The sequence below is a fragment of the Pristiophorus japonicus genome, chromosome 16 (genome assembly GCF_044704955.1).
Source record: "Pristiophorus japonicus isolate sPriJap1 chromosome 16, sPriJap1.hap1, whole genome shotgun sequence".
Taxonomy (NCBI): domain Eukaryota; kingdom Metazoa; phylum Chordata; class Chondrichthyes; family Pristiophoridae; genus Pristiophorus; species Pristiophorus japonicus.
The window spans coordinates 74,337,054-74,364,254 of NC_091992.1; the positions used below are offsets into that span (position 1 = coordinate 74,337,054).

General features: G+C 50.7%; 1 protein-coding gene and 1 pseudogene across 2 annotated transcripts; both read left to right on the forward strand.

Moving 5' to 3' along the window:
- The first annotated feature begins 159 nt into the window (after positions 1-159).
- On the forward strand, positions 160-26,805 carry galk1 (galactokinase 1). Of its 2 annotated transcripts, XR_011587293.1 has the most exons (9): positions 160-358; positions 964-1,153; positions 9,862-9,981; positions 10,975-11,110; positions 12,768-12,949; positions 17,767-17,917; positions 22,852-23,014; positions 25,211-25,476; positions 25,514-26,805. XR_011587293.1 is itself a non-coding variant. In XM_070857448.1 (8 exons), the coding sequence occupies exons 1-8, from the start codon at positions 200-202 to the stop codon at positions 25,280-25,282; spliced, it is 1,173 nt and encodes a 390-aa protein (XP_070713549.1). In that variant the 5' UTR covers positions 160-199; the 3' UTR covers positions 25,283-26,805. The 2 variants fall into 2 exon arrangements, 1 of the variants encoding a protein (XP_070713549.1); XM_070857448.1 differs by having other exon boundaries at positions 25,211-26,805.
- LOC139227283 (U2 spliceosomal RNA) lies at positions 25,354-25,591 on the forward strand (annotated as a pseudogene).
- Positions 26,806-27,201: the final 396 nt, after the last annotated feature.

Here is a 27,201-nt window from a genome sequence, read left to right on the forward strand (position 1 = left end):
GATATGAACACAGGCCTCCGGGCGTGGGATGTGAACACACCTGTCAATCAGGGCCTGGGCGGGGCGAAGGCTGCCGTCATTGGTTTATCGCTGGGGGCAAAGTTCAGGGGCGCTGTCAACTCTCAGCCAATAGGAGGCGCTGCCCGGTGGGCGGCGCCGGGCAGGTTTGATTGACAGGCGCGGCTACAGCGGCGGGACCATGGCGGGGCTCGGGGCTTCCGCTGTGAAGGAGGAGGCGGTGCGGGTTTTCAGGGAGACTTGGCCGGGCTGCGAGCCCAGCGTCGCCGTGGCGGCCCCGGGAAGGGTCAACCTGATCGGGGAGCACACGGACTACAACCAGGGATTGGTGCTGCCCGTGGTGAGCCGGGGGGGAGAGGGTGGCGGGGGAAATAAGATGCAGGATGAGGGGTAAAAAAAGGAGGGGATGTGAAGAGTATTGGATGGAGGGGCTGCAGGTGGGGGAGTAGAAGGAGGAAGGGAGGAGGTACGGGTGGAAATGGGGAGATGTTGTGGGGGGTGGGGTCAAGGGGAGGTTGTGGCTAGAGAGTGTGTCTTCCCGGTGTCCTAGCCAATATTTATCCCTTAACCAACACAAAACAGAAAACCTGGTCATTTATCTAATTGCCTGTTTGTGGGACAATGCTGTGCTTAAATTGGCTGCTACGTTTCCCTACATTATAACTGTGACTGCACTTCAAAAGTACTTCAGTGCCTATAAACCACTTTTTGGGATGTCCTGAGGTCGTGAAAGGCGCTACAGAAATGCAAGATCTTGCTTGGACAAAAATGCTTGCAGGTGCTGGAGGAGGGATATGTTGTGGAGGGTGGTTACTAAGCGGAGGCCAGAACACGAGGACGATAAGCTGAAGGGAAAAGATGAGTGAGATTCACTCGGCGTTTTTCAATTGTCCAGTTTTGGTATCTGTTGGCGGGGGTGCTACTAACGTCCTGCTTATCTCTCAGGCTCTGCCAATGGTTACCGTGGTGGTCGGGTGTCCGAGCACAGATGGGATCATCTCAATACTTACCATGGCAAAGGAAGCAGATGAACCCAAGCGACTGGTATTTCCTGTGCCGTCGGAAGCAAACCCTCTGAGTCCTGGGTTACCTTGCTGGGCCAACTATGTGAAGGGAGTTATTCAACATTACAGGGGTAAGACCACGCATAGTATCAGCAGAGAGCTGACATATTGGGATGTGACCTTTTCAAATCTGGGGAAGTCCAAAACTAGGAGCCATCAATATAAGATAGTCACTAATACATCCAATAAGGCGCTCAGGAGAAACTTAATAACCCAGAGAGTGGTTAGAATCATAGAAATTTCCGGCACGGAAAGAAACCTTGTGTCTGTGCCGGCTGAAAAAGAGCTATCCAGCCTAATCCCTCTTTCCAGCTCTGTAGGTTACGGCACTTCAGGTGCATAATTTAAGTACTTTTTAAATGCGATGATGGTTTCTGTCTCTACCACCCTTTCAGGCAGTGAGTGCCAGACCCCCGCCACCCTCTGGGTGAAAAAATGTCCTCAACTCCCTGCTAATCCTTCTACCAATTACTTTAAATCTATGTCCCCTGGTTATTGCCCCCTCTGCTAAGGGAAATAGGTCCTTCCTATCCATTCTTGTCTAGGCCCCTCATAATTTTATACACCTCAATTAAATCTCCCCTCAGATGCCTCTGTTCCAAAGAAAACAACTCCAGCCTATCCAGTCTTTCCTCATGACTAAAATTATCCAGTCCTGGCAACGTCCTCGTAAATCTCCTCTGTATCCTCTGTCGTGCAATCACATCTTTCCTGTAATGTGGTGACCAGAACTATACGCAGTAGTCTAGCTGTGGTATAACTAGTGTTGTATACAGTTCAAGCATAACCTCCCTGCTCTTCTATGCCTCGGCTAATAAAGGCAAGCATTCCGTATGCTGCCTTAGCCACCTTATCTGTCCTGCTACCTTCAGGGATGTGTGGGCATGCACTCCAAGGTCCCTTTGTTCCTCTACACTTCTGCATCCTACCATTTAATGTCTATTCCCTTGCCTTGTTGGCCCTCCCCAAATCTGCATTACCTCACACTTCTCCGGATTGAATTCCATTTGCCACTGTTCTGCCCACCTGACCAGTCCATTGATATCTTCCTACAGTCTACAGCTTTCTTCCTCACTCTCGACGACATGGCTAATTTTTGTATCATCTGCAAACTTCTTTTATCGTGCCCCCTACATTTAAGTCTAAATCATTGATACATACCACAAAAAGCAAGGGACCCAGTACCCCACTGGAAACATCGTTCCAGTCACAAAAAGACCCATCAACCATCCATTACCCTTTGCTTCCAGCCTCTGAGCCAATTTTGGATCCAACTTGCCACTTTGCCCTGGATCCCATAGGCTCTTACTTTCGTGACCAGTCTGCCATGTGGGACCTTGTCAAAAGCTTTGCTCAAATCCATGTAGACTACATCGTACGCATTACTCTCACCGACCCTCCTTGTTACCACCTCAAAAATTTCAGTCAAGTTAGTCAGATGCGACCTTACCGAGGGACTGCCTATGATGATGATGATTCCTTAACAAATTCATGCTGACTGTCCTTGATTAATCCATGCCTTTCTAAAAGACAATTAATACCGTCCCTCAGAATGTTTCTAATAATTTGCCCACCGCCGAGGTTAGGCTGACTGGTGTGTAATTACTCGGTCTATCCCGTTCTCCCTTTTTTTAAACAACGGTACAACTTTACCAGTCCTCCTCCAAGAAGAGCCAGAGAGGATTGGAAAATGATGGTCGGAACCTCTGCTATTTCCTCCCTTGCTTCTTTTAACAGCCTGGGATAGATTTCATCCGGGCCTGCCGATTTATCTGCTTTCAAAGATGTTTATCTCATCTAATATTTCACACTCCTCTTCCTTAACTACAATGTCTGCATTGTCCTCTTCTGTGTTAACTACAATGTCTGCATTGTCCTCTTCTGTGAAGATAGACACAAATTATTCATGAAGAACCATGCCCATGTCTTCCACCTTCACACACAGGTTACATTTTTGAGTTCTAATGGGCCCTACTCTTTCCTTAGTTAGCCTCTTGCTCTTTATATATGTGAAACATCTTTTGCGTTTTGCTTGATTTTATTTGCCAATATTTTTTCATGCCCTCTCTTTGCTTTCCTAATTTCCTTTAGATGCATTTAAGGGGAAGCTAGAGATCCACGAGGGAGGAAAGAATAAACGGTTATGCTGATAGGGTTAGGTGAAGTAGGGTGGAAGAAGGCTGGTGTGGAGCATAAACAACAGCATGGACTAGTTGGGCCAAATGGCTGTTAATCCTATGATCTAACTTGCCTCTGAAAAGTTGCAATTAACACTAAAATGTCCTATTTATGTAATGTTATCTATATTTTTTACCTTCACCCTTGGTACAGCTATTGCGTGTGTTCGGAGATGCTCATGTTGTTACTCCAGGCTCCTTGCCGGAGCTGCATTTTAAGTCGGTAGAAAGAATGAACTTGGTTTTATATAACATCGTCTCAAGTCTTTGAGTTTCATGTACAATGAGTTACTTTGTGGACCAACTCACTAGCCAACTTACATTTGATAAGATCCCACCAAAAGCAGTGAGATGAATGACCAGTTGATCTGTTTTTTATGGTGTTGGTTGAGGGAAAAATGTTGGCTTTAAAAGTGCACAAAGGACACGAGTAAATAATAGCGGACACAGTTCGCTAGTTACAGGCTCAAAGGTGAATCTGCTGGGCTCAACTTAATACAAAACCAGGTATAACTCAGTCCGAGATTACAGAGGCAGTTGAATGGATCCTTGTTTTCAAATCCCTCCGTGGCCTCTCCCCTCCCTATCTCTCTCCTCCACCAGCCCCACAACCTTACAAGATCTCTGCTCTCCTCCAATTTTGTGTATCCCTGATTTCCTTTGCTCCACCATTGGCAGCCGTGCCTTCAGCTGCCTCGGCCCTAAGCTCTGGAATGCCTTTCCTAAACCTCTCCGTGTCTCTCCTCTCTTTCCTCCTTTAAGATCCTCCTTAAAACCTACCTCTGACCAAGCGTTTGGTCACTTGCCCTAATATCTCCTAATGTTGAATTTTTTTTGATTTTTCTCCTGTGAAGCACCTTAGTGAGGAACCAATGAGAGTGAGCAACTTAAAGTAATTAAGATCAGTAGAGAAAAAGTACGAGAAACTAATGGGACTAAAAGCCGACAAATCCCCTGGACCTAACGGCCTACATCCTAGGATTCTAAAAGAGGCGGCTGCAGAGATAGTGCATGCTTTGGTTGTGATCTTCTAAAGTTCCCTAGATTCTAGAACTGTCCCATTGGAAGGTAGCAAATGTAACCCCACTATTCAAGAAAGGTGGGAGAGAGAAAACAGGGATCTACAGGCCAGTTAGCCTGACATCAGTTGTTGGGAAAATGCTGGAATCCATTATTAAGGAAGTGGTAACAGGGCACTTAGAAAACCTTCATATAATTAGGCAGAGTCAACATGGTTTTATGAAAGAAAAATCGTGTTTGACAAATTTATTTGTTTTTTGAGGATGTAACTAGCAGGGTAGATAAAGGGGAACCAGTGGATGTAGTATATTTGAATTTCAAAAAGGCATTCAATAAGGTGCCAGATAAACAGTTGTTATGCAAGATAAGGACTTATGGGGTTGGAGGTAAGGTATTAGCATGGATAGAGGATTGGTTAACAGACGGAAAACAGATTAGAGATAAACGGGTCACTTTCAGGTTGGCAGGCTGTAACTAGTGGGGTGGTGCAAGGATCAGTGCTGGGGCCTCTGCTATATACAATCTATATTAATGACTTCGATAAAGGGACTGAGTGCAATGTATCCAAGTTTGCTGGCGATATAAAACTAAGTGGGAAAGTAGGCTGTGAGGAGGGCACAGAGCCTGCAAAGGGATATAGATAGGTTAAGTGAGTGGGCAATAAGGTGGTAAATGGAATATTGGGCCCAAGTTTCCACATGATTTGCGCCTGATTTTTAGGAGCAACTGGTGGAGAACGAACTATCTTAGAAATCACAATTCTCCACATTTTTTTTTCTGCAGTTCTAGTCAGGTAGAACAGCTCCACTTTGGAACAGAATTTTTTCTTCAAAAGGGGGCATGTCCGGCCACTGACGCCTGATTTGAAAGTTTCCACAGTGAAAACGTACTCCAAACTAACTTAGAATGGAGCAAGTGAAGATTTTTGTAGAACTGAAAAAACCTGTTCTACACATTAAAAAATCAGGCGCAGGTTACAAATTAGGCGTCCAGAACGAGGGGGGGGGGGGGGGGGGAAGGGAAGTCATTAAATTCTATAATAAATCCTTATTTATACTTCTACAAATAAATCCAACCTGAATAAAAATTTATAAGCAAAGAAAAGATTAAATAAACCATCTTCCTACCTGTGTGAAAGTGCTTCAGCCAGGGAGAATGCTGCGGGGGGGGGAAAGGAGGCAGCCGTTCGTTCCCGCGGGGGGGGGGGGGGGGGGGGGGGGAGGAAGCCGTTCGTTCCCGCGGGGGGGGGGGGGGGGGGGGGGGGGAGGAAGCCGTTCGTTCCCGCGGGGGGGGGGGGGAGGGGTAGGAGGAAGCCGTTCGTTCCCGCGGGGGGGGGGGGGGGGGAGGAAGCCGTTCGTTCCCGCGGGGGGGGGGGGGGTAGGAGGAAGCCGTTCGTTCCCGCGGGGGGGGGGGTAGGAGGAAGCCGTTCGTTCCCGCGGGGGGGGGGGGGGGTAGGAGGAAGCCGTTCGTTCCCGCGGGGGGGGGGGGGGTAGGAGGAAGCCGTTCGTTCCCGCGGGGGGGAGGGGGGGGTAGGAGGAAGCCGTTCGTTCCCGCGGGGGGGGGGGGGGGGTAGGAGGAAGCCGTTCGTTCCCGCGGGGGGGGGGGGGGGGGGTAGGAGGAAGCCGTTCGTTCCCGCGGGGGGGGGGGGGGGGGGGTAGGAGGAAGCCGTTCGTTCCCGCGGGGGGGGGGGGGGGGTAGGAGGAAGCCGTTCGTTCCCGCGGGGGGGGGGGGGGGGGGGGGGGGGGTAGGAGGAAGCTGTTCGTTCCCGCGGGGGGGGGGGGGGGGGGTAGGAGGAAGCCGTTCGTTCCCGCGGGGGGGGGGGGGGGGGGGGGGGGGGGTAGGAGGAAGCCGTTCGTTCCCGCGGGGGGGGGGGGGGGGGGGGGGGGGGGGGTAGGAGGAAGCTGTTCGTTCCCGCGGGGGGGGGGGGGGGGGGGGGGGGGAGGAAGCCGTTCGTTCCCGCGGGGGGGGGTAGGAGGAAGCTGTTCGTTCCCGCGGGGGGGGGGGGGGGGGGGGGGGAGGAAGCCGTTCGTTCCCGCGGGGGGGGGGGGGGGTAGGAGGAAGCCGTTCATTCCCGCGGGGGGGGGGGGGGGGGGGGGGGGGGGTAGGAGGAAGCCGTTCGTTCCCGCGGGGGGGGGGGGGGGGGGGGGGTAGGAGGAAGCCGTTCGTTCCCGCGGGGGGGGGGGTAGGAGGAAGCCGTTCGTTCCCGCGGGGGGGCGGGGGGGGGGTAGGAGGAAGCCGTTCGTTCCCGCGGGGGGGGGGGGAGGGAAATGACTGCCTCAACTTTGAGGCTTCCTGCAGCCTTCTCACTGCTGCAGGAAGCCTCAGTGTTGATGTGCTGATGGCAATGTGCTTTTATTAAAAAATGTTCAAAAATTAAACAGCTACAAAGAACTACAAAAATGGCCGAGTGCCAATGTTTCCTTCATACTGCCCGAACGCTACAACGCGCACGCGCAGCGTTGCTGGCAGGAAAAAAACTAATTTAAATAGTACCCGCCCCCTCCCACTTACAAAATCGGCGCGAGTGTAGGCTCCGCCCCCCTGGGCGCCGCACCAAGCAGACATGGAGCTGCAGGGCGCTCCAGAATCGTGCGTTTTTTTTCCGGCGCCGTTTTCGGCGTGAAAAACGGGCGCCCAGCTCGGAGGGGCGCCCATTTTTTATCGTGTGGAAACTTGGGCTCATAATGTGGAGAAATATGAGATTATTCACTTTGGTAGGAAGAATAGAAAAACAGAATATTTTTTGAGAAACTATTAAATGTTGGTGTTCAGAGAGATTTAGGTGTCCTTGTACAGGAGAAACAAAGTTAGCATGCAGGTACAGCAAGCAATTTGGAAGGTAAATAGCATGTTGGCCTTTATTGCAAACGGGTTTGTACAAGAGTAAGGAAGTCTTGCTGCAATTGCCATGGCTTCGGTGAGATCACACCTGGAGTCGTCTTTGGAACAGAGGAGGCTGAGGGGAGACTTGATTGAGGTGTATAAAATTATGAGGGGCCTAGATAGAGTGGAAAGGAGTAATTGGTAGAAGGATTAGAGGGGAGTTGAGATTTTTTTCACCCAGAGGTTGGTGGGGGTCTGGAACTCACTGCCTGAAAGGTTGGTAGAGGCAGAAACCCTCACCACATTTTAAAAAGTACTTGGATTATGCACTTGAAATGCTGTAACCTACAGAGCTGGAAAGAGGGATTTGGCTAGATAGCTCTTTTTCGACCGGCACAGACACAATGGCCATAAACCTCTATGGTTCTAACCACTCTCTGGGTTATTGAGTTTTTCCTGAATTCCTTATTGGATTTATTAGTGTCTATCTTATATTGATGGCTCCTAGTTTGGACTTTCCCAGATTTGAAAAGATCACATCCCAATATGTCAGCTATCCCAGAAGGCCGAGCTTTGGTCTCCTTATGTGAGGAAGTTTCACTAGATTGATTCCTGGGATTCATTCCTGGGATGAGAGGGTTGTCCTATGAGGAGAGATTGAGTAGATTGGGCCTATACTCAATGAGAGGTGATCGCATTGAAGCATAGAAGATGTGGGGATTGACGGTGGTTGCTGAGAGGATGTTTCCCTGGTTGGAGAGTCTAGAACTATAGGGGGCGTAGTCTCAGGGAAAAGGGTTCAACCATTTAAGACAGATGAGGAGAAATTTCTTCACTCAGGGTTGTGAATCTTTGGAATTCTCCACCCCAAAAGGCTGTAGATGCTGAACTATTGAGAATATTCAAGACTGAGATCGATAGGTTTTTGGAATCAAGGGATATGGGGATTGGGCAAGAAAGTGGAGTTGAGGTTGAAGATCAGCTATGATATTGAATGGCGGAGCAGGCTCGAGAGGTGTATGGTCTAGTCCTGCTCCTAATTCTTATGCTCTTATGAAATGTTTTACTACATTGCACTCCAGGGACATGAGCACAAAAATCTAGGCCGACATCCCAGTGCAGTACTGAGGGAGTGCTGCACTGTCGGAGGTGCCGTCTTTCAAATAAGGCGTTAAACTCACGCCCCGTCTGCTCCCTCAGATGGGCGTAAAAGATCCCATGGCACTTTTCCGAAGAAGAGCAGGGGAGTTATCCGCAGTGTCCTGGGCCAATATTTATCCCTCAATCAACATAACAAAAAAACATTATCTGGTCATTATCACATTACTGTTTGTGGGAGCTTGCTGTGTGCAAATTGGCTGCCACGTTTCCCACATTACAACAGTGACTACACTCCAAAAGTACTTCATTGGCCGAAAAGCGCTTTGGGACGTCCGGTGTTTGTATAAATCCTCTTTTTTTCTTTTTCTTTTAAATTAAAGGAGCTACATAAATTCCAGTTGTTGGTGACAAAGAAGTTCATGAGCTTCTTGGATTGTTGTCAGTGGCGGTGGATGGGAAGTGGAGAAAGGATAAGCTTCAAGCCCTAAGCAGGGCCAATAGGCATGGACTCGATGGGCCGAATGGCCTCCTCCTGTGCCGTTATGACTCTAAATTGGAAGGTTGCCGATATTATGCTTGGCTTTCATTGGCCACTCTCGGGGTGCATGGTATTATCAGAGGTGCAAACACTTACATTGATCGTATGATGTTAGCGGTGAGAGAGCACAGACCTGCAGCTCACAGCATGTTATCACTGAAAGCACCAGTACATCGGTCTTTCTTGATATAGGCTGCACCTGGGGCATGGGAGAGGGACCTGTCTGATTGCTGCTAACTCAGCAGATCTACCCACCTCTTCTCCCCCCCCCCCCCCCCCCCCAAGATGCGAAATGTTACAAAGAGATGATGACCGTCAACTTGTCAATCTGTCTAACACTTGTTGCCCATAGAAACTAGGTGCAGGAGTAGGCCATTTGGCCCTTCGAGCCTGCATCACCATTCAATAAGATCATGGCTGATCATTCCCTCAGTATCCCTTTCCTGCTTTCTCTCCATATCCCTTGATCCCTTTAGCCGTAAGGGCCACATCTAACTCCCTCTTGAATATATCCAATGATCTGGCATCAACAACTCTCTGCAGTAGAGAATTCCACAGGTTAACAACTCTTGAGTGAAGAAGTTTCTCCTCATCTCAGTCCTAATTGGCTTACCCCTTATCCTAAGACTATGTCCCCTGGTTCTGGACTTCCCCAACATCGGGAACATTCTTCCTGCATAAACCTGTCCAGTCCCGTCAGAATTTTCTATGTTTCTATGAGATCCCCTCTCATCCTTCTAAACGCCAGTGAATACAGGCCCAGTCGATCCAGTCTCTCCTCATATGTCAATCCTGCTATCCCGGGAATCAGTCTGGTGAACCTTCGCTGCACTCCCTCAATAACAAGAACATCCTTCCTTAGATTAGGAGACTAAAACTGAACACAATATTCTGTCACAGTTTATAATTGCTGGTTAGTAAATATTTTCTGTAGAATTACTCACCCCTTCCCCACCATGGTTTTATGAATAGGGTGTGTTGCCAAGTAGACATTAATTAGCCTTTCAGATACATTAGGGGCACTACTTGGTGTCCAGCAGATTTTAGTTAACTGTACAGTGTGTTTTTTTTGTTTTCCCTCTCGCCCATACGGATTTTGCTGTGTGTTGTATCCCTGCAGCTGGTCCACTCCCTGGGTTCAAGGCCGTGATGGCAAGTAATGTCCCATTAGGAGGAGGGCTGTCCAGTTCGGCATCTTTGGAAGTGGCCATGTATACCTTCCTGCAGCAGATCTGTCCAGGTGAGTGAGGCGCGCTGCTTTGTAAATGAAAAAGGATTGGGTCTCCACTGTACCTCATTGCCTCTTCCTCTCCCAAAAGGGTCCAGTGATGAAGGGCTCCCTGGACCACTGGGTCCTTCCCAGCCCGGTTGTTGAGTTTGAGAAATGGAGTTACTCAAATGGCCGTGCGCTGTAATTGCTCAATGAACCTGCCCTGCTCTTTGGCTGGATGAGCAGACGTAGTAACTAATCTGTCTGTTCCCAGAAATCACTGGGCAGGACTGACCGTCTCTGCAAAGTCGCGGTCTGGATGCTCCTCTCATCCTGGTGGATAAATAGGCTTTTCAAAGGTCATGGGGCAGAGGTTATGGTACAGGACTGGCCAATCCAAGATCATGAGTTCACATCCCACCAGGGCCAGTTGTTAAATTGAATTCAATAAATCGGGGAAGTTGTGGGTTGGCACCAGATAAAAGTGACCATAAAATCTGTTGTAAGAACCCAACTAGTTGACTAATGTCCTTGGGGAAGGGACCTGCTGTATGTGACTCCCGTCCCACACTAGAGACTTGAGCACAAAATCCAGGGTGACACTCCAGTGCAGTGCTGAGGGGGTGCTGCACTGTTGAAGGCACTGTCTTTCGGATGAGATGTTAAACGAAGGCCCTTAGTTGTTCAGGGCAAGAAGGGATGGGTGATGAATGCGGTCTTGCCAACATCGCCCACATCCAAGAAAAATACAGAATCTGTTGCTTGTTGGTCATGTTCACATTCAAAGACACTGCTCCAAACTCTGGCATGGAGTTTGGAAGACGGGAGTGGTACACGTGGCACAGATCCTGGGATGGGAGAGAAAGAGTGCTGTGGATTGCGTAGTGATGTACATTCTGGGAATGGGAGCATAGTGTGATCTGCACAGCACAGAGGAAGGACGCATCTTGGTGCAGGGAGGGTGCAGTCCATATTCTGCACTGCCTATGAGCCCTGACTACATATAAAATTTCTGACCACCAGACGATGGGGATTTAATGGAGAAGGCTCTGACCTGCCAGAAAGCTGAGCACACGTTTGCCTCCATGCCGTGTGGAATCATGGACCAGTTCATCTCCGTGATGGGGCAAGCGGATCACGCCTTGCTTATTGACTGCAGGTGAGCGGGGGGATAGAGATGCGTCTCCACTGAGGGCAGTCTGTGCTCTGACCCTACTCAGTGTGGCTCAGTGTCAGCTCACTCGCCTCGGAGTCAGAAGGTCATAGGTTCAAGGCCCACTCCAGAGACTTGAGCACAAAATCTAGGCTGACGCTCCAGTGCAGTGCCGAAGGAGTGTTGCACTGTCTTTCGGATGAGATGTTAAACGAGGCCCCGCCTGCGTTCTCAAGTGGGCGTAAAAGATCCTGTGGCACTATGTTGAAGTGCAGCAGGGGAGTTTTCCCTGGTGTCCTAGCCAGTATTTATTCCTCAATCAACATCACTAAAAATGAATGCTCTGGACATTGCTGTTTGTGGGAGCTTGCTGTGTGCAAATTGGCTGATGGAGCACTGCACTGCTCAGATGAGACGTTAAATCGAGGCCCCGTCTGCCCCATCTGGTCATTGTCACATTGCTGTTTGTGGGAGCTTGCTGTGCGCAAGTAAGCTGCCACGTTTCCCACACTACAACAGTGACTACACTTCAAAGTGTACATCATTGGCTGTGTAACGCTTTGAGACGTCCAGCGATCGTGATAGGCGCTATATAAATGCAGTGCGCCGTTCTGGTATATTGCTGTTGGGGTTGTCCATGAGGGTCTTGACGTTCCAGGTCACGAACTTCATTTTAAAGGTGGAAGATGCCTGTGCGTGAATTATTTTAACGTGGAGTGGCCGTTGCACACTAGCCACTACACGGGCTTGGCAGAGCAAGGTCTTGGCCCAATGGTAAGGGGGTCCAAGATGACTGGAGACCAGGCTCCACTGCATGGGTCTAGTGCATATACACACATACTCCTACTGTCCTCCTTTCTCCTTCCTGCAGGTCCTCTCTCCCTGGGCTTCATATGCAGTGTAGGCCCCACGAACTCCATCCCTCAGTTCCTGCCAGCGCTGGTTTTCCTCCTGCAGCCTGTGGTGTCCTCTAGTGGCAGCTGAACAGTACTACACCGACTAATTGAATCGCAGGGTAGCAGTGACTTGGCAGTTGGAGCACAGGACATTGTCAGAATGGGAAAAGGACATTCGGACTCATCCCGTCCTCATGGATCAACAACCCCAACCCACCTTCTCATCATATATCTCTGTCTGTCTGTGTGTGTGTGTCTCTCTCGCTCTCCTCGCTCTTCTCTCTCTCTCTCTCTCTCTCTCTCTCTCTCCTCCCCCCATCCCCCCCCTCGCTCCAGCTCATTATGACCAAAATAAGCATTCATGATCTAATTAAGCTTAATGTTGCTCAAACCAAAATGTCCCTAAATTATTATTCTATTCTTGTTTACACTGTATCCTGTGCTGTATCTGCCCTGGGAGTGTTTGATGGGACAGTGTAGAGGGAGCTTTACTCTGTATCTAACCCGTGCTATACCTGTCCTGGGAGTGTTTGATGCAGACTAGTTACCTGAATTCCCCAACACTAGCATCCCTGAGCTTAAAGGGTTACAAAATTCACAAAAAAAGATCCAGGAATAATCGGTTGAGAATCCCTGTTGGGACTGTCCTTGTTGGTAAGGAAGGTGTGGGGTCAAATCTTGGTGCAGCTTGTTCTTTGGGATCTGTGCTTGCTGCAGCTGAATTTGTGGTTCTGGAGGCATTTAACTGCGCACACTTCTAATTTCAGGTCTTTGGAAGTGAGTCCTGTGCCCCTCACTGACTCCAGCCTGGTGGTGCTCATCACAAACTCCAACGTGCGACACACGCTGACGGGCAGCGAGTACCCCACCCGGCGCAAGCAGTGCATGGAGGCCGCCAAGGCTCTCGGGAAAGAGAGTCTCCGAGACGTTACTATGGCTGATTTGAAAGGTGAGTATCAACTTGGGTTTTGTACCTGTCCTGGCATGTGTGAGGAGAACATAAGCTCCTTAGGATCAGGAGCATGATTCAATAAGATGTTCCCTTCCAATCCCCATATCACGTGATTCTCTTAGAGTCCAAAAAATGTATCGCCCCTCTGTCTTGTGTATACTCAAAGACTCAGCATCCACAGTCCCGGGGTAGAGAATTCCAAAGATTCACAACCCTCTGAGTGAAGAAATTTCTCCATCTCAGTCCTAAATGACTGACCCTTTATCCTGAGACTATGCCCCCTGGTTCTAGACTCTCCTGCCAGGGGAAACATCCTCCCTGCATCTACCCTGTCAATTCCCCTCAGATACATTTCATTGAGATTTTATAAATGCCTGATTAAAATCTGTGAATCTCTATCTATTGGATAATCCCTCATTTACTAGTTTAATTATAGGCATGGCTTGGAAATTACTTTGTTCCTAATTGCTTGGTCTTGAGCGAGTGAAGTTTCCCTTCTGCTCTCCGAGAGCAGTTATAGCACTTTCACTACAGCCACAATGAGATGTTAAATCAAAGTGAGTGAACATCACCATTACTACGCAGGGGAACTATCCTTTGGCTGGTGATTTCTCTCCCTCAGATACATAATACTTCATTTAATAAGTACTTAATTGGCTATAAAGCACTTTGGCACATCCTGAGGTCATGAAAGTCACTTGTATAAATGCAAGTCTTTCTTTTCAGATGCTGCACTCAGACTCATTGGGGGTAGTTATAACTTTAAGTATCGATTCATCCGCCCATTGTACATCTTCCCCATTTTCATTTCATACTTTGTTGGTGGCACCTCCCAAACCCGTGACCTCCATCACCTAGAAGGACAAGGGCAAGTCACCTCCAAGTCACATGCCATCTCGACTTTGACATAAATCGCCGTTCCTTCATCGTCACTGGGTCAAACTCCTGGAACTCCCTCCCTAACAGCACTGTGGGAGCACCTTCACCACACGGACTGCAGCGGTTCAGGAAGGCGGCTCACCATCTTCTCAAGGGCAACTCAAAGGGCAATAAATGCTGGCCTTACCAGCAACGCCCACATCCCAGGAATGAATTTTTTTTTAAACCAACTATTGCCCAAAGTCAAAATCGCTCCCATTATTTCCATCACTCTGGTTCCTGAAATCTCCCTCTCGCTGACCCACTCAGTCCCCAGCTGCACCAGTTATCTGCATATAGCCTATTCAAAGTACACAAATGACCTCCATTGACAGCTGAGGAGCATAACACGGATTTATCGAGTCCGAAATTCCAGCGTAAGTGACCATTCGCTCACCAGGCCTGTGCCTGGGCTGGTACTAGCTTCACGTCAGTCCTGTCCCCTCTGATACCATTCCCCTCTCTTTCCCCATTCCCTATAATAGTTTCTTTCCTCATTAATCTAATTCATTCTTAAAGCTACTGACTGACACGACTTCAATAGCCACTTGTGGCGAAGTGCTCCATATTCTCGTAACCCAGATTAAAGGGCAGCTGGAATTAGAAGCCAGATAGCACTTGCCTAGAGAGCCTTTCATGTCCTCAAGATGTCACAAAGTGCCAAAGAAACCTATAAATGACCAGTTAATGTCTTTGGTGGCGTTGGTTGTGGCATTATGGGCAATATATGCCAACCACCCCTTCACTGCAGGGAATCATTTGTCCGCATCATTTTTGGTCAATTTCCTTCGTAATCTTCCATTAGATGCCTTAATATCCTCTGGTTTCCAAAGGAGTACCCACCAGTACTGTACCCCAGAGTTATACAGTGACAGACCTGTACTCACCAGTACTGTACCCCAGTGTTATACAGTGACAGACCTGTACCCACCAGTACTGTACCCGTGTTATACAGTGACAGACCTGTACCCACCAGTACTGTATCCCAGTGTTATACAGTGACAGACCTGTACCCACCAGTACTGTACCTCAGTGTTATACAGTGACAGGCCTGTACTCACCAGTACTGTACCTCAGTGTTATACAGTGACAGACCTGGACCCATCAGTACTGTACCCCAATGTTATACAGTGACAGACCTGTACCCATCAGTACTGTACCCCAGTGTTATACAGTGACAGACCTGCACCCACCAGTACTGTACCCCAGTGTTATACAGTGACAGACCTGTACCCACCAGTACTGTACCTCAGTGTTATACAGTGACAGGCCTGTACTCACCAGTACTGTACCTCAGTGTTATACAGTGACAGGCCTGTACCCACCAGTACTGTACCCCAGTGTTATACAGTGACAGACCTGGACCCACCAGTACTGTACCCCAGTGTTATACAGTGACAGACCTGTACTCACCAGTACTGTACCCGTGTTATACAGTGACAGACCTGTACCCACCAGTACTGTACCCCAGTGTTATACAGTGACAGACCTGGACCCACCAGTACTGTACCCCAGTGTTATACAGTGACAGACCTGTACCCACCAGTACTGTACCCGTGTTATACAGTGACAGACCTGTACCCACCAGTACTGTACCTCAGTGTTATACAGTGACAGACCTGTACTCACCAGTACTGTACCCCAGTGTTATACAGTGACAGACCTGTACTCACCAGAATTGTACCCCAGTGTTATACAGTGACAGACCTGGACCCACCAGTACTGTACCCCAGTGTTATACAGTGACAGACCTGTACTCACCAGTACTGCATCCCAGTGTTATACAGTGACAAACCTGCACCCACCAGTACTGTACCTCATGGCTGTTTGTGGGAGCTTGCTGTGTACAAATTGGCTGCTGTGTTTCCTAGATTAGAACAGTGACTACATTTCAAAAGTATTTCATTGGCTGTAAAGCGCTTTGGGACATCCTGAGGTCATGAAAGATGCTATAGAAATGCAAGTTATTTTTTGAATGTAATGTCTCTAACTCTCTCGCCCACGTTTTCTCTCTCTCTCTCTCTCTCGCTCTCTCTCCTCCCCCCCCTCTCTTTGCCCCCCTCTCTTTGCCCCCCCTCTCTTTGCCCCCCCTCTCTTTGCCCCCCCTCTCTTTGCCCCCCCTCTCTTTGCCCCCCCTCTCTTTGCCCCCCCTCTCTTTGCCCCCCCTCTCTTTGCCCCCCCTCTCTTTGCCCCCCCTCTCTTTGCCCCCCCTCTCTTTGCCCCCCCTCTCTTTGCCCCCCCTCTCTTTGCCCCCCCTCTCTTTGCCCCCCCTCTCTTTGCCCCCCCTCTCTTTGCCCCCCCTCTCTTTGCCCCCCCTCTCTTTGCCCCCCCTCTCTTTGCCCCCCCTCTCTTTGCCCCCCCTCTCTTTGCCCCCCCTCTCTTTGCCCCCCCTCTCTTTGCCCCCCCTCTCTTTGCCCCCCCTCTCTTTGCCCCCCCTCTCTTTGCCCCCCCTCTCTTTGCCCCCCCTCTCTTTGCCCCCCCTCTCTTTGCCCCCCCTCTCTTTGCCCCCCCTCTCTTTGCCCCCCCTCTCTTTGCCCCCCCTCTCTTTGCCCCCCCTCTCTTTGCCCCCCCTCTCTTTGCCCCCCCTCTCTTTGCCCCCCCTCTCTTTGCCCCCCCTCTCTTTGCCCCCCCTCTCTTTGCCCCCCCTCTCTTTGCCCCCCCTCTCTTTGCCCCCCCTCTCTTTGCCCCCCCTCTCTTTGCCCCCCCTCTCTTTGCCCCCCCTCTCTTTGCCCCCCCTCTCTTTGCCCCCCCTCTCTTTGCCCCCCCTCTCTTTGCCCCCCCTCTCTTTGCCCCCCCTCTCTTTGCCCCCCCTCTCTTTGCCCCCCCTCTCTTTGCCCCCCCTCTCTTTGCCCCCCCTCTCTTTGCCCCCCCTCTCTTTGCCCCCCCTCTCTTTGCCCCCCCTCTCTTTGCCCCCCTCTCTTTGCCCCCCTCTCTTTGCCCCCCCTCTCTTTGCCCCCCTCTCTTTGCCCCCCTCTCTTTGCCCCCCTCTCTTTGCCCCCCTCTCTTTGCCCCCCTCTCTTTGCCCCCCTCTCTTTGCCCCCCTCTCTTTGCCCCCCTCTCTTTGCCCCCCTCTCTTTGCCCCCCTCTCTTTGCCCCCCTCTCTTTGCCCCCCTCTCTTTGCCCCCCCTCTCTTTGCCCCCCCTCTCTTTGCCCCCCCTCTCTTTGCCCCCCCTCTCTTTGCCCCCCCTCTCTTTGCCCCCCTCTCTTTGCCCCCCCTCTCTTTGCCCCCCCTCTCTTTGCCCCCCCTCTCTTTGCCCCCCCTCTCTTTGCCCCCCCTCTCTTTGCCCCCCCTCTCTTTGCCCCCCCTCTCTTTGCCCCCCCTCTCTTTGCCCCCCCTCTCTTTGCCCCCCCTCTCTTTGCCCCCCCTCTCTTTGCCCCCCCCTCTCTTTGCCCCCCCCCTCTCTTTGCCCCCCCCCTCTCTTTGCCCCCCCCCTCTCTTTGCCCCCCCCTCTCTTCCCCCCCCCTCTCTTCCCCCCCCCTCTCTTCCCCCCCCCTCTCTTCCCCCCCCCTCTCTTCCCCCCCCCCTCTCTTCCCCCCCCCCTCTCTTCCCCCCCCCCTCTCTTCCCCCCCCCCTCTCTTCCCCCCCCCCTCTCTTCCCCCCCCCCTCTCTTCCCCCCCCCCTCTCTTCCCCCCCCCTCTCTTCCCCCCCCCTCTCTTCCCCCCCCCTCTCTTCCCCCCCCCCCTCTCCCCCCCCCTCTCCCCCCCCCTCTCTCCCCCCCCCCCCCTCTCTCCCCCCCCCCCCTCTCTCCCGCCCCCCCCTCTCTTCCCCCCCCCCTCTCTTCCCCCCCCCTCTCTTCCCCCCCCCCCTCTCTTCCCCCCCCCCCTCTCTTCCCACCCCCTTTCTTTCCCCCCCCCCCTCTCTTTTCACCCCCCCGCCCCTCGCTCCTCTCCCACAGCGGCGAAGGCTTGTCTGGAGGCGGAGGTCTATTGCAGGGCCCGTCACGTGATCAGTGAAATCAAACGGACAGCCGAAGCGGCCGAAGCCCTGCGGTGCAGGAATTACTGGGAGTTCGGGAAGCTGATGGTGCAGAGCCACGACTCGCTGAGGTACCTGGGAATGTGGCCTGGAGGCGCGAGGCTGGAACTGTGCAGCTTGCTTCCAACACAGTCAAAGCTGATCACTCCCGCAAGAATGACCATTAATCACTGTTCGCAATCTCTCTCCGCCATTATGTAGCAGCAGTGATGTCATTGGGTTTATTTAGGGTAGCGGCACTGATGCATGTTATGAAAAACAACAACCCAACGTATTTTAATGTCCCTGTGATATACTTTTTGTGTGATGCTGGCAACTCATTTCTAATCGCTCCCACTACAACCATCACCAGTGACAGACCTGTACCCACAGTACTGTACCCCATTGTTATACAGTGATACACCTGTACCCACCAGTACTGTACCCCATTGTTATACAGTGACAGACCTGTACCCACCAGTACTGTATCCCAATGTTACACAGTGACAGACCTGTACCCACAGTACTGTACCCCAGTGTTATACAGAGACAGACCTGTACCCACCAGTACTGTACCCCAGTGTTATACAGTGACAGACCTGTACCCACAGTACTGTACCCCAGTGTTATACAGTGATACACCTGTACCCACCAGTACTGTACCCCAGTGTTATACAGTAACAGACCTGTACCCACCAGTACTGTACCCCAGTGTTATACAGAGACAGACCTGTACCCACAGTACTGTACCCCAGTGTTATACAGAGACAGACCTGTACCCACAGTACTGTACCCCAGTGTTATACAGAGACAGACCTGTACCCACAGTACTGTACCTCAGTGTTATACAGAGACAGACCTGTACACACCAGTACTGTACCCCAGTTATACAATGACAGACCTGTACCCACAGTAATGTACCCCAGTGTTATACAGTGACAGACCTGTACCCACAGTACTGTACCCCAGTGTTATACAGTGACAGACCTGTACCCACCGGTACTGTATCCCAGTGTTATACAGTGACAGACCTGTACCCACAGTACTGTACCCCAGTGTTATACAGTGACAGACCTGTACCCACCGGTACTGTATCCCAGTGTTATACAGTGACAGACCTGTACCCACCTGTACTGTACCCCGTGTTATATAGTGACAAGCCTGTACCCACCAGTACTGTATCCCAGTGTTATACAGTGACAGACGTGTACCCACAGTACTGTACTCCAGTGTTATACAGTGACAGGCCTGTACCCACCGGTACTGTACCCCAGTGTTATACAGTGACAGGCCTGTACCCACCAGTACTGTACCCCAGTGTTTATACAGTGACAGACCTGTACCCACCAGTACTGTACCCGTGTTATACAGGGACAGACCTGTACCCACAGTACTGTACCCCAGTGTTATACAGTGACAGACCTGTACCCACCAGTACTGTACCCGTGTTATACAGAGACAGACCTGTATCCACCAGTACTGTACCCCAGTGTTTATACAGTGACAGACCTGTACCCACCAGTACTGTACCCGTGTTATACAGGGACAGACCTGTACCCACAGTACTGTACCCCAGTGTTATACAGGGACAGACCTGTACCCACCCGTACTGTACCCCAGTGTTCTACAGTGACAGACCTATACCCACAGTACTGTACCCCAGTGTAATACAAGGACAGACCTGTACCCACCTGTACTGTACCCCAGTGTTATACAGTGACAGACCTGTACCCACAGTACTGTATCCCAGTGTTATACAGGGACAGACCTGTACCCACCAGTACTGTACCCCAGTGTTATACAGTGACAGACCTGTACCCACCAGTACTGTACCTCAGTGTTATACAGTGACAGACCTGTACCCACCAGTACTGTACCCCAGTGTTATACAGTGACAGGCCTGTACTCACCAGTAATGTATCCCAGTGTTATACAGGGACAGACCTGTACCCACCAGTACTGTACCCCAGTGTTATACAGTGACAGACCTGTACCCACCAGTACTGTACCCCAGTGTTATACAGTGACAGACCTGTACCCACCAGTACTGTACCCCAGTGTTATACAGTGACAGACCTGTACCCACCAGTACTGTACCCCAGTGTTATACAGTGACAGAACTGTACCCACCAGTACTGTACCCCAGTGTTATACAGTGACAGACCTGTACCCACCAGTACAGTACCCCAGTGTTATACAGTGACAGACCTGTACCCACCAGTACTGTACCCCAATGTTATACAGTGACAGACCTGTACCCACCAGTACTGTACCCCAATGTTATACAGGGACAGACCTGTACCCACAGTACTGTACCCCAGTGTTTATACAGTGACAGACCTGTACCCACCAGTACTGTACCCGTGTTATACAGGGACAGACCTGTACCCACAGTACTGTACCCCAGTGTTATACAGTGACAGACCTGTACCCACCAGTACTGTACCCGTGTTATACAGAGACAGACCTGTATCCACCAGTACTGTACCCCAGTGTTTATACAGTGACAGACCTGTACCCACCAGTACTGTACCCGTGTTATACAGGGACAGACCTGTACCCACAGTACTGTACCCCAGTGTTATACAGGGACAGACCTGTACCCACCCGTACTGTACCCCAGTGTTCTACAGTGACAGACCTGTACCCACAGTACTGTACCCCAGTGTTATATAGGGACAGACTTGTACCCACCTGTACTGTACCCCAGTGTTATACAGTGACAGACCTGTACCCACAGTACTGTATCCCAGTGTTATACAGGGACAGACCTGTACCCACCCGTACTGTACCCCAGTGTTCTACAGTGACAGACCTGTACCCACAGTACTGTACCCCAGTGTTATATAGGGACAGACTTGTACCCACCTGTACTGTACCCCAGTGTTATACAGTGACAGACCTGTACCCACAGTACTGTATCCCAGTGTTATACAGGGACAGACCTGTACCCACCAGTACTGTACCCCAGTGTTATACAGTGACAGACCTGTACCCACCAGTACTGTACCTCAGTGTTATACAGTGACAGACCTGTACCCACCAGTACTGTACCCCAGTGTTATACAGTGACAGGCCTGTACTCACCAGTAATGTATCCCAGTGTTATACAGGGACAGACCTGTACCCACCCGTACTGTACCCCAGTGTTATACAGTGACAGACCTGTACCCACCAGTACTGTACCCCAGTGTTATAAAGTGACAGACCTGTACCCACCAGTACTGTACCCCAGTGTTATACAGTGACAGAACTGTACCCACCAGTACTGTACCCCAGTGTTATACAGTGACAGACCTGTACTCACCAGTACTGTACCCCAGTGTTATACAGTGACAGACCTGTACCCACCAGTACTGTACCCGTGTTATACAGTGACAGACCTGTACCCACCAGTACTGTACCTCAGTGTTATACAGTGACAGATCTGTACTCACCAGTACTGTACCCCAGTGTTATAAAGTGACAGACCTGTACCCACCAGTACTGTACCCCAGTGTTATACAGTGACAGAACTGTACCCACCAGTACTGTACCCCAGTGTTATACAGTGACAGACCTGTACCCACCAGTACAGTACCCCAGTGTTATACAGTGACAGACCTGTACCCACCAGTACTGTACCCCAATGTTATACAGTGACAGACCTGTACCCACCAGTACTGTACCCCAATGTTGTACAGTGACAGACCTATACCCACCCGTATTGTACCCCTGTGTTATACAGTGACAGACCTGTACCCACCAGTACTGTATCCCTGTGTAATACAGCTCAAAATGCCCTAGTTAAATACTGCAAGGTGTTTGTAGGCCAGAGTGCATCATTGTATGGCTGGGTATTTTTCACTGCCCAAGTGGTCACAACATGAGCATTTCTCTGCTGTTTGCCAGTGACAGCAATCTGCACTCAGTGTTGCATGCATCCCATGTGCCAATCTCTGTCCGTGGCAGGATTGGCACGAGTGCTGTAAATGTGCTGTTGGTTTGGTACTGCAGCCATTGTCCGACAGTGCTGGTTTACAAAGTCTGATCTTCAGGAAGAATGGGTGCAGCGCACACTTGGGGCTGAGCGTCTCCACAAGTCATCAACATGCTGACATTGGGCTATCCTCCTGCTCAGTGCGTCAGTCCTTGACGCAAGTCATACAGGAATCCCAGGTTTAATCCCGAGTGTGTCTTGAGATGGCGGATATCAGCCGGGTAGCAGTTGTGGGTCTAGTATTGGCTTCCGCGTTCCTGGGTTAGGGAGGGATGAATCGGCCAGGGTCCATGCTCCCAATCACCCTGGAGGGAGGTACACCTTGGTATGTAGACGCAGGCAAGGGCTCGGCTGTGACTGAGAATCGTATCGGCACTTGCCATCCCGGCTCGCATGTGAAGAGCAGTGGATTGGGGGAGGTATCGAGCAGTGGATTGGGGGAGGTATCGAGCGGTGTCAGGACTGAGAATTTTGAAATCGAGGCGTTGCTTAAACCAGGAGCCAATGTAGGTCAGCGAGCACAGGGGTGTTGGGCAAGCGGGACATGGTGCGAGTTAGGACACGGACAGCTGAGTTTTGGATCGCCTCTAGTTTACGGAGGGTAGAATGTGGGCGGCCAGCCAGGAGTGCATTGGAATAGTCAAGTCTAAAGGTAACAAAGGCATGGATGAGGGTTTCAGCAGCAGACGCGCTAAGGCAAGGGCAGAGATGGGCGATGTTACGGAGGTGGAAATAGGCGGTCTTAGTTATCCCGCGGATATGTGGCTGGAAACTCATTTCCGGGTCAAATGTGACACCAAGGTTGCAAACAGTCTAGTTCAGCCACAGACAGATGCTAGGGAGAGGGATGGAGTCGGTGGCTAGGGAATTCACTTTGTGGCGGGGACCGAAAACAATGGCTTCGGTATTCCTAATATTTAATTGGAGAAACTTTCTGCTCATCTAGAACTGGATGTCGGACAAGCAGTCTGACAATCTAGAGACCGTGGGAAGGGGAAGGTGATCGGGTTTAACCAGGACGGCACCCTCTCTACTTTCCACTTACAGAGATGATTATGAGGTGAGTTGCCGGGAGCTGGATGAGTTGGTTGCTGCGGCGATGGGCGTTGAGGGGGTTTACGGCAGTCGGATGACCGGCGGAGGCTTTGGCGGCTGTACGGTGACCTTGGTGGATGCTGCAGCTGTGGAGAAAACAATCGAGCAGATTAAGGTAACTGGTGAAGGGGCAGACGGAGAGAGCTCGGGGGCAGGCCGTGCGCTGGGCTGGGGCCCCGGGGGGCAGGCCGTGCGCTGGGCCGGGGCCCTGGGGGGCAGGCCGTGCGCTGGGCTGGCCGGACCTGGGAATTCACTTGCACAGTTGGATCTCGACGGGTCTAAATGTGCACACAATGAGATTCAATAGGAAAGCTAAGAAAATTACTTTCACAGGCGGGGGATGTCCAGAGCAGTCTTAAAATTAGAGCTAGGCCACTTAAGGGTGAAATCAGGAAGCACTTTATCACACAAGGGTAGTAGAAATCTGGAGCACTCTTTTCCCCCCGCGCGCGCCCCCCCCCCCCCCCCCCCCAACCCCTGTGGATGCTGGGGGGTCACTTGGGGCTTTCAAGACCGAGATCGCTGGATTTTTGTCAGCTGAGTTGCCATGGGTCTGTGATGGCTCTGCTAATGGAGCTGTAATTGCAAATATGGGGCTGTAGTTCCAGGTGTGCCTCTGTCATCCTTGCTGAACCATGGCAACTGCATTTTTCTGTTTCAGGCTACCAGAACATTTTCAGTGTTAACTGACTCCTCAGAGTGACTGTCGGTGCTTCACTCATCTGTTCCCCTTTCTCTCTAACCACCCTGGGGTAAAGTTCACCCATTCTGGGGGGATTTTAGCTTTGAGTCTAACTACAGTGTCTTTCTTTCTACTCATTGGAATTCAGAAGAATGAGAGGTGATCTTATCGAAACGTATAAGATTATGAGGGGGCTTGACAAGGTGGATGCAGAGAGGATGTTTCCACTGATGGGGGAGACTAGAACTAGGGGGCATAATCTTAGAATAAGGGGCCACCCATTTAAAACTGAGATGAGGAGAAATTTCTTCTGAGGGTTGTAAATCTGTGGAATTTGCTGCCTCAGAGCTGTGGAAGCTGGGTCACTGAATAAATTTAAGACCGAAATAGACAGTTTCTTAACCGATAAGGGGATAAGAAGTTATGGGGAGCGGGCGGGGAAGTGGAGCTGAGTCCATGATTGGATCAGCTATGATCGTATTAAATGGCGGAGCAGGCTCGAGGGGCCGTATGGCCTACTCCTGCTCCTATTTCTTTTCTTATGTAAAGTCCTGGAGCGCACATGTTGGATGGTATATTGTTGATGTCCTCTACTTAGTGTTTCAACTACCACTTTCTTGTTCTCCTGCTGGACCCCGTACCAGTCCCTTGTGGTTTTAACCTCCTTTTGCTCTTGCAATGTTAGAAGAAATTTTGTATCTGTTCTCACTCACTCACTCTCTCTCTCTCTCGTCTCAATTGGCCCCTAATTCACTGTTAATTTATTTCTGTATAATCTTGTATTTGGTCCAGTGGTTTCCCCTTCAGCCGGAAAATGCTAGTAAAAAGCATTATGGCTTCTGTTTGTTTCCATTCACTGGGCGGGGCCCGAGGGACACTCCATCACACGGGGGGTGGGGGGGGGCGAGCAGAGTTGAAAAAATAAAGATTTGCATTTATGTAGCGCCTTTCACAACTTTGACATCCCAAAGCGCTTTACAACGAATTAATTACTTTGAAGTATAGTCACTGTTGTAAGGTAGGAATCGCGGCAGCCAATTTGTGCACAGCAAGCTCTCACAAATAGCAGTAATAGAAACATAGAAAATAGGTGCAGCAGATAATCTGTTGTGATATTGGTTGAGGGATAAACATTGGCCCAGGACACCGGGGAGAGCTCCCCTGCTCTTTCGATAGTGCTGTTGAATCTTTTGCGTCCACCTGAGAGAGTAGACAGGGCCTCGGTTTAAAGTCTTGTCTGAAAGATGGCACCTCCGACAGTACAGCACTCCCTCAGTACTGCACTGGAGTGTCGGCCTAGATTTTTGTGCTCAATTCTCTAGAGTGGGACTTGAAACCACCACCACCTGCTGACTTGAGGCAAGTGTGCTACCCTCTGAGCCATGGCTGACACTGGAGTGACGCCCCCAGTCACGTGGGGAGGGGTGGAGTGACACCATAGACACATGGGGAGGGGTGGAGTGACGCCCCCAGTCACGTGGGGAGGGGTGGAGTCATGCCATAGACACGTGGGGAGGGGTGGGGTGATGCCATAGTCACATGGGGCGGGGTGCAGTGGAGTGAATGCAAATATTGGCTTTCTGACCAGGTAATCCTTTGCAAAATGTAAGCTACTCTCTCATTTAACAGGACAAGTACAGCGGAACTGCGACGTTCTACACCACAAAACCGTCCCGAGGTGCCCACGTACTGAAACTGTGAGAACGGATTCTGCACTCGGCTGCTCCCCCTCCACAGATCCGTTTAATAATCAGCAAAGCAACTCTCACCTGATCGCTTCTCGGCTTTTTGGCTAAGATCATGCGTAACTGACCTGACAGGGGAGTAACCATGACCCCAAAGTGGTTCTCCCTGGATCAGGAAGGTGGTTCTCCTATGCTTTTTGGAAATAGGAGGTGGGTGGGGTGGATTGACCCATCCACCTCCACGGAGGTGTGTGGGGGGCCTGACCCATCCACCTCCATGGCACGAACCTGGTATTGCAGTACTTCCAGGAACGGTGCAGTGGCTCTAGGCCTTTTGGCTAAGAGCATTGGCGCAGAGTGATCCTTGATGTGTGCAAGGTGACCTCTGGCGTTTGTGATTTGACAAAGAATTGGAAAGATTGGCAATGAAAAATTAAAAAAAAAACTCTCACCTGATCCCTGCTTCTGAAAGAAAAACACACAGCGACACGAGGGAGGGAGAGAGATAACAGGCAAACCCAGTGCCCAGCATTCCTCGGAGACACGGCTGACCGGCCAGTGCTGGGTGGAAAGAATTGAAGCGGGCTCGCTCCTGGACCCTTTGCTAGCCCGGCTGGCTCCGGACCGAGTGCTCCACCACCGAGCACACTCCACGGCCATAATGCAGAGACGTGGCAGGGCTGTCTGCCCTCTGCCGTATTGTAACTGGTATCGCAGGAGGCAGCGGCCCTGGACCCAGACACTCGGTGTTTATACCACCAGCTGCTTGCATTGAGGGTTACAAAACCCAGGTGGCTAAATGGAGTTGTGATACAGATCAGCCGTAATCTAATTGAATGGCGGAACAGGCTGGAGGGGCGGAATGGCCGCCTCCTGTTCCTTGGCTGAGCCCCAACGTTCTGTGCTAGTTGAGGCTTCGCCTGGTGCCTCTCTCCCAGTGTCGCTGCTACAGCAGTCCTTTGTGTGCAGCTTAAATGGGCTTTTTCTCGGAGGAATTGACTATTATGGAATATGATTCTACGGGCTGCAGAACCCCCCTCCCTCCCTCCCTTAATACCTCGTCCGCTTGGCCATTCTTGTCGAGTGAGTCCAGACAGCGAGTGTTGGCGAACTATTGGTACCGTCCAGGACATTATTCTGTGATTGCGCACATACTGTGTCCCAGCAGAGCTCACTGCATTGTGATCAAGGGGGACCGAACCCATGAGGTATTTGTTTTGTGTGGCTCAGTACCAGCCGGGCCCTTGGATTAACTCGCTGAGCAACCAGAGAAGACTTGAAACCAGAGTTAACCGTGTGTGAACCATGGTCGCTGAAGTGCGCTCTCGGATGTGGGGGACCTGTTGGTTGTTGGCGGCTGGTACAATTTGTCCCAAGTTTTTTCCGTTGCTTTTCAGCAAAGTTCAGAGTATGTTTCATGAGATGCTGTTGTTTGAAATACTCTGTTCTGCCGCTGAAAAGTGCAGAGATTACATTGTTACTGTACAAACACTTTTTGCTATTTTGAACTGATGATGCCTTAAAGAAATTTCATATAAATGTGCTGTGTTCCAGGCTAATATGTACAGAGGGTATTTAACTTTTTTGAAAACATTAGCTAACGTCAGACAGAGCGTTCCTCAGACAGAGGGACAGGATGACCTGTACCTACAAAAACAAAGATCCAACAGTCAACAGCTCTTTTCTCTGAGGAAGAACATTCCCCTTGCCTTGTGGATGAGGAAGCAGGGAATTGGTTCAAACACAAGAGCTGGAGGAGGCCATTCAGCCCCTCAAGCCTGTTCTGCTGTTCAATTAGATCATGGCTAATCTGCACCTTCACTCCATCCAGCCACCTTGGTTCCATAACCCTGGATACTCTTAACTTGCAAAAAATTTATCATTCAGTTTTGACATTTTCAATTGACCCCCAGCCTCAACAGCTTTTTGGGGGAG

Excerpts from the sequence above, each read along its gene's own strand:
- galk1 (XM_070857448.1), top strand. The coding sequence starts at position 200 with ATGGCGGGGCTCGGGGCTTCCGCTGTGAAGGAGGAGGCGGTGCGGGTT. Across the intron at positions 359-963 it reads AGGGATTGGTGCTGCCCGTG|GCTCTGCCAATGGTTACCGT; the intron begins GTGAGCCGGGGG and ends CTTATCTCTCAG. Across the intron at positions 12,950-17,766 it reads TACTATGGCTGATTTGAAAG|CGGCGAAGGCTTGTCTGGAG; the intron begins GTGAGTATCAAC and ends CCTCTCCCACAG.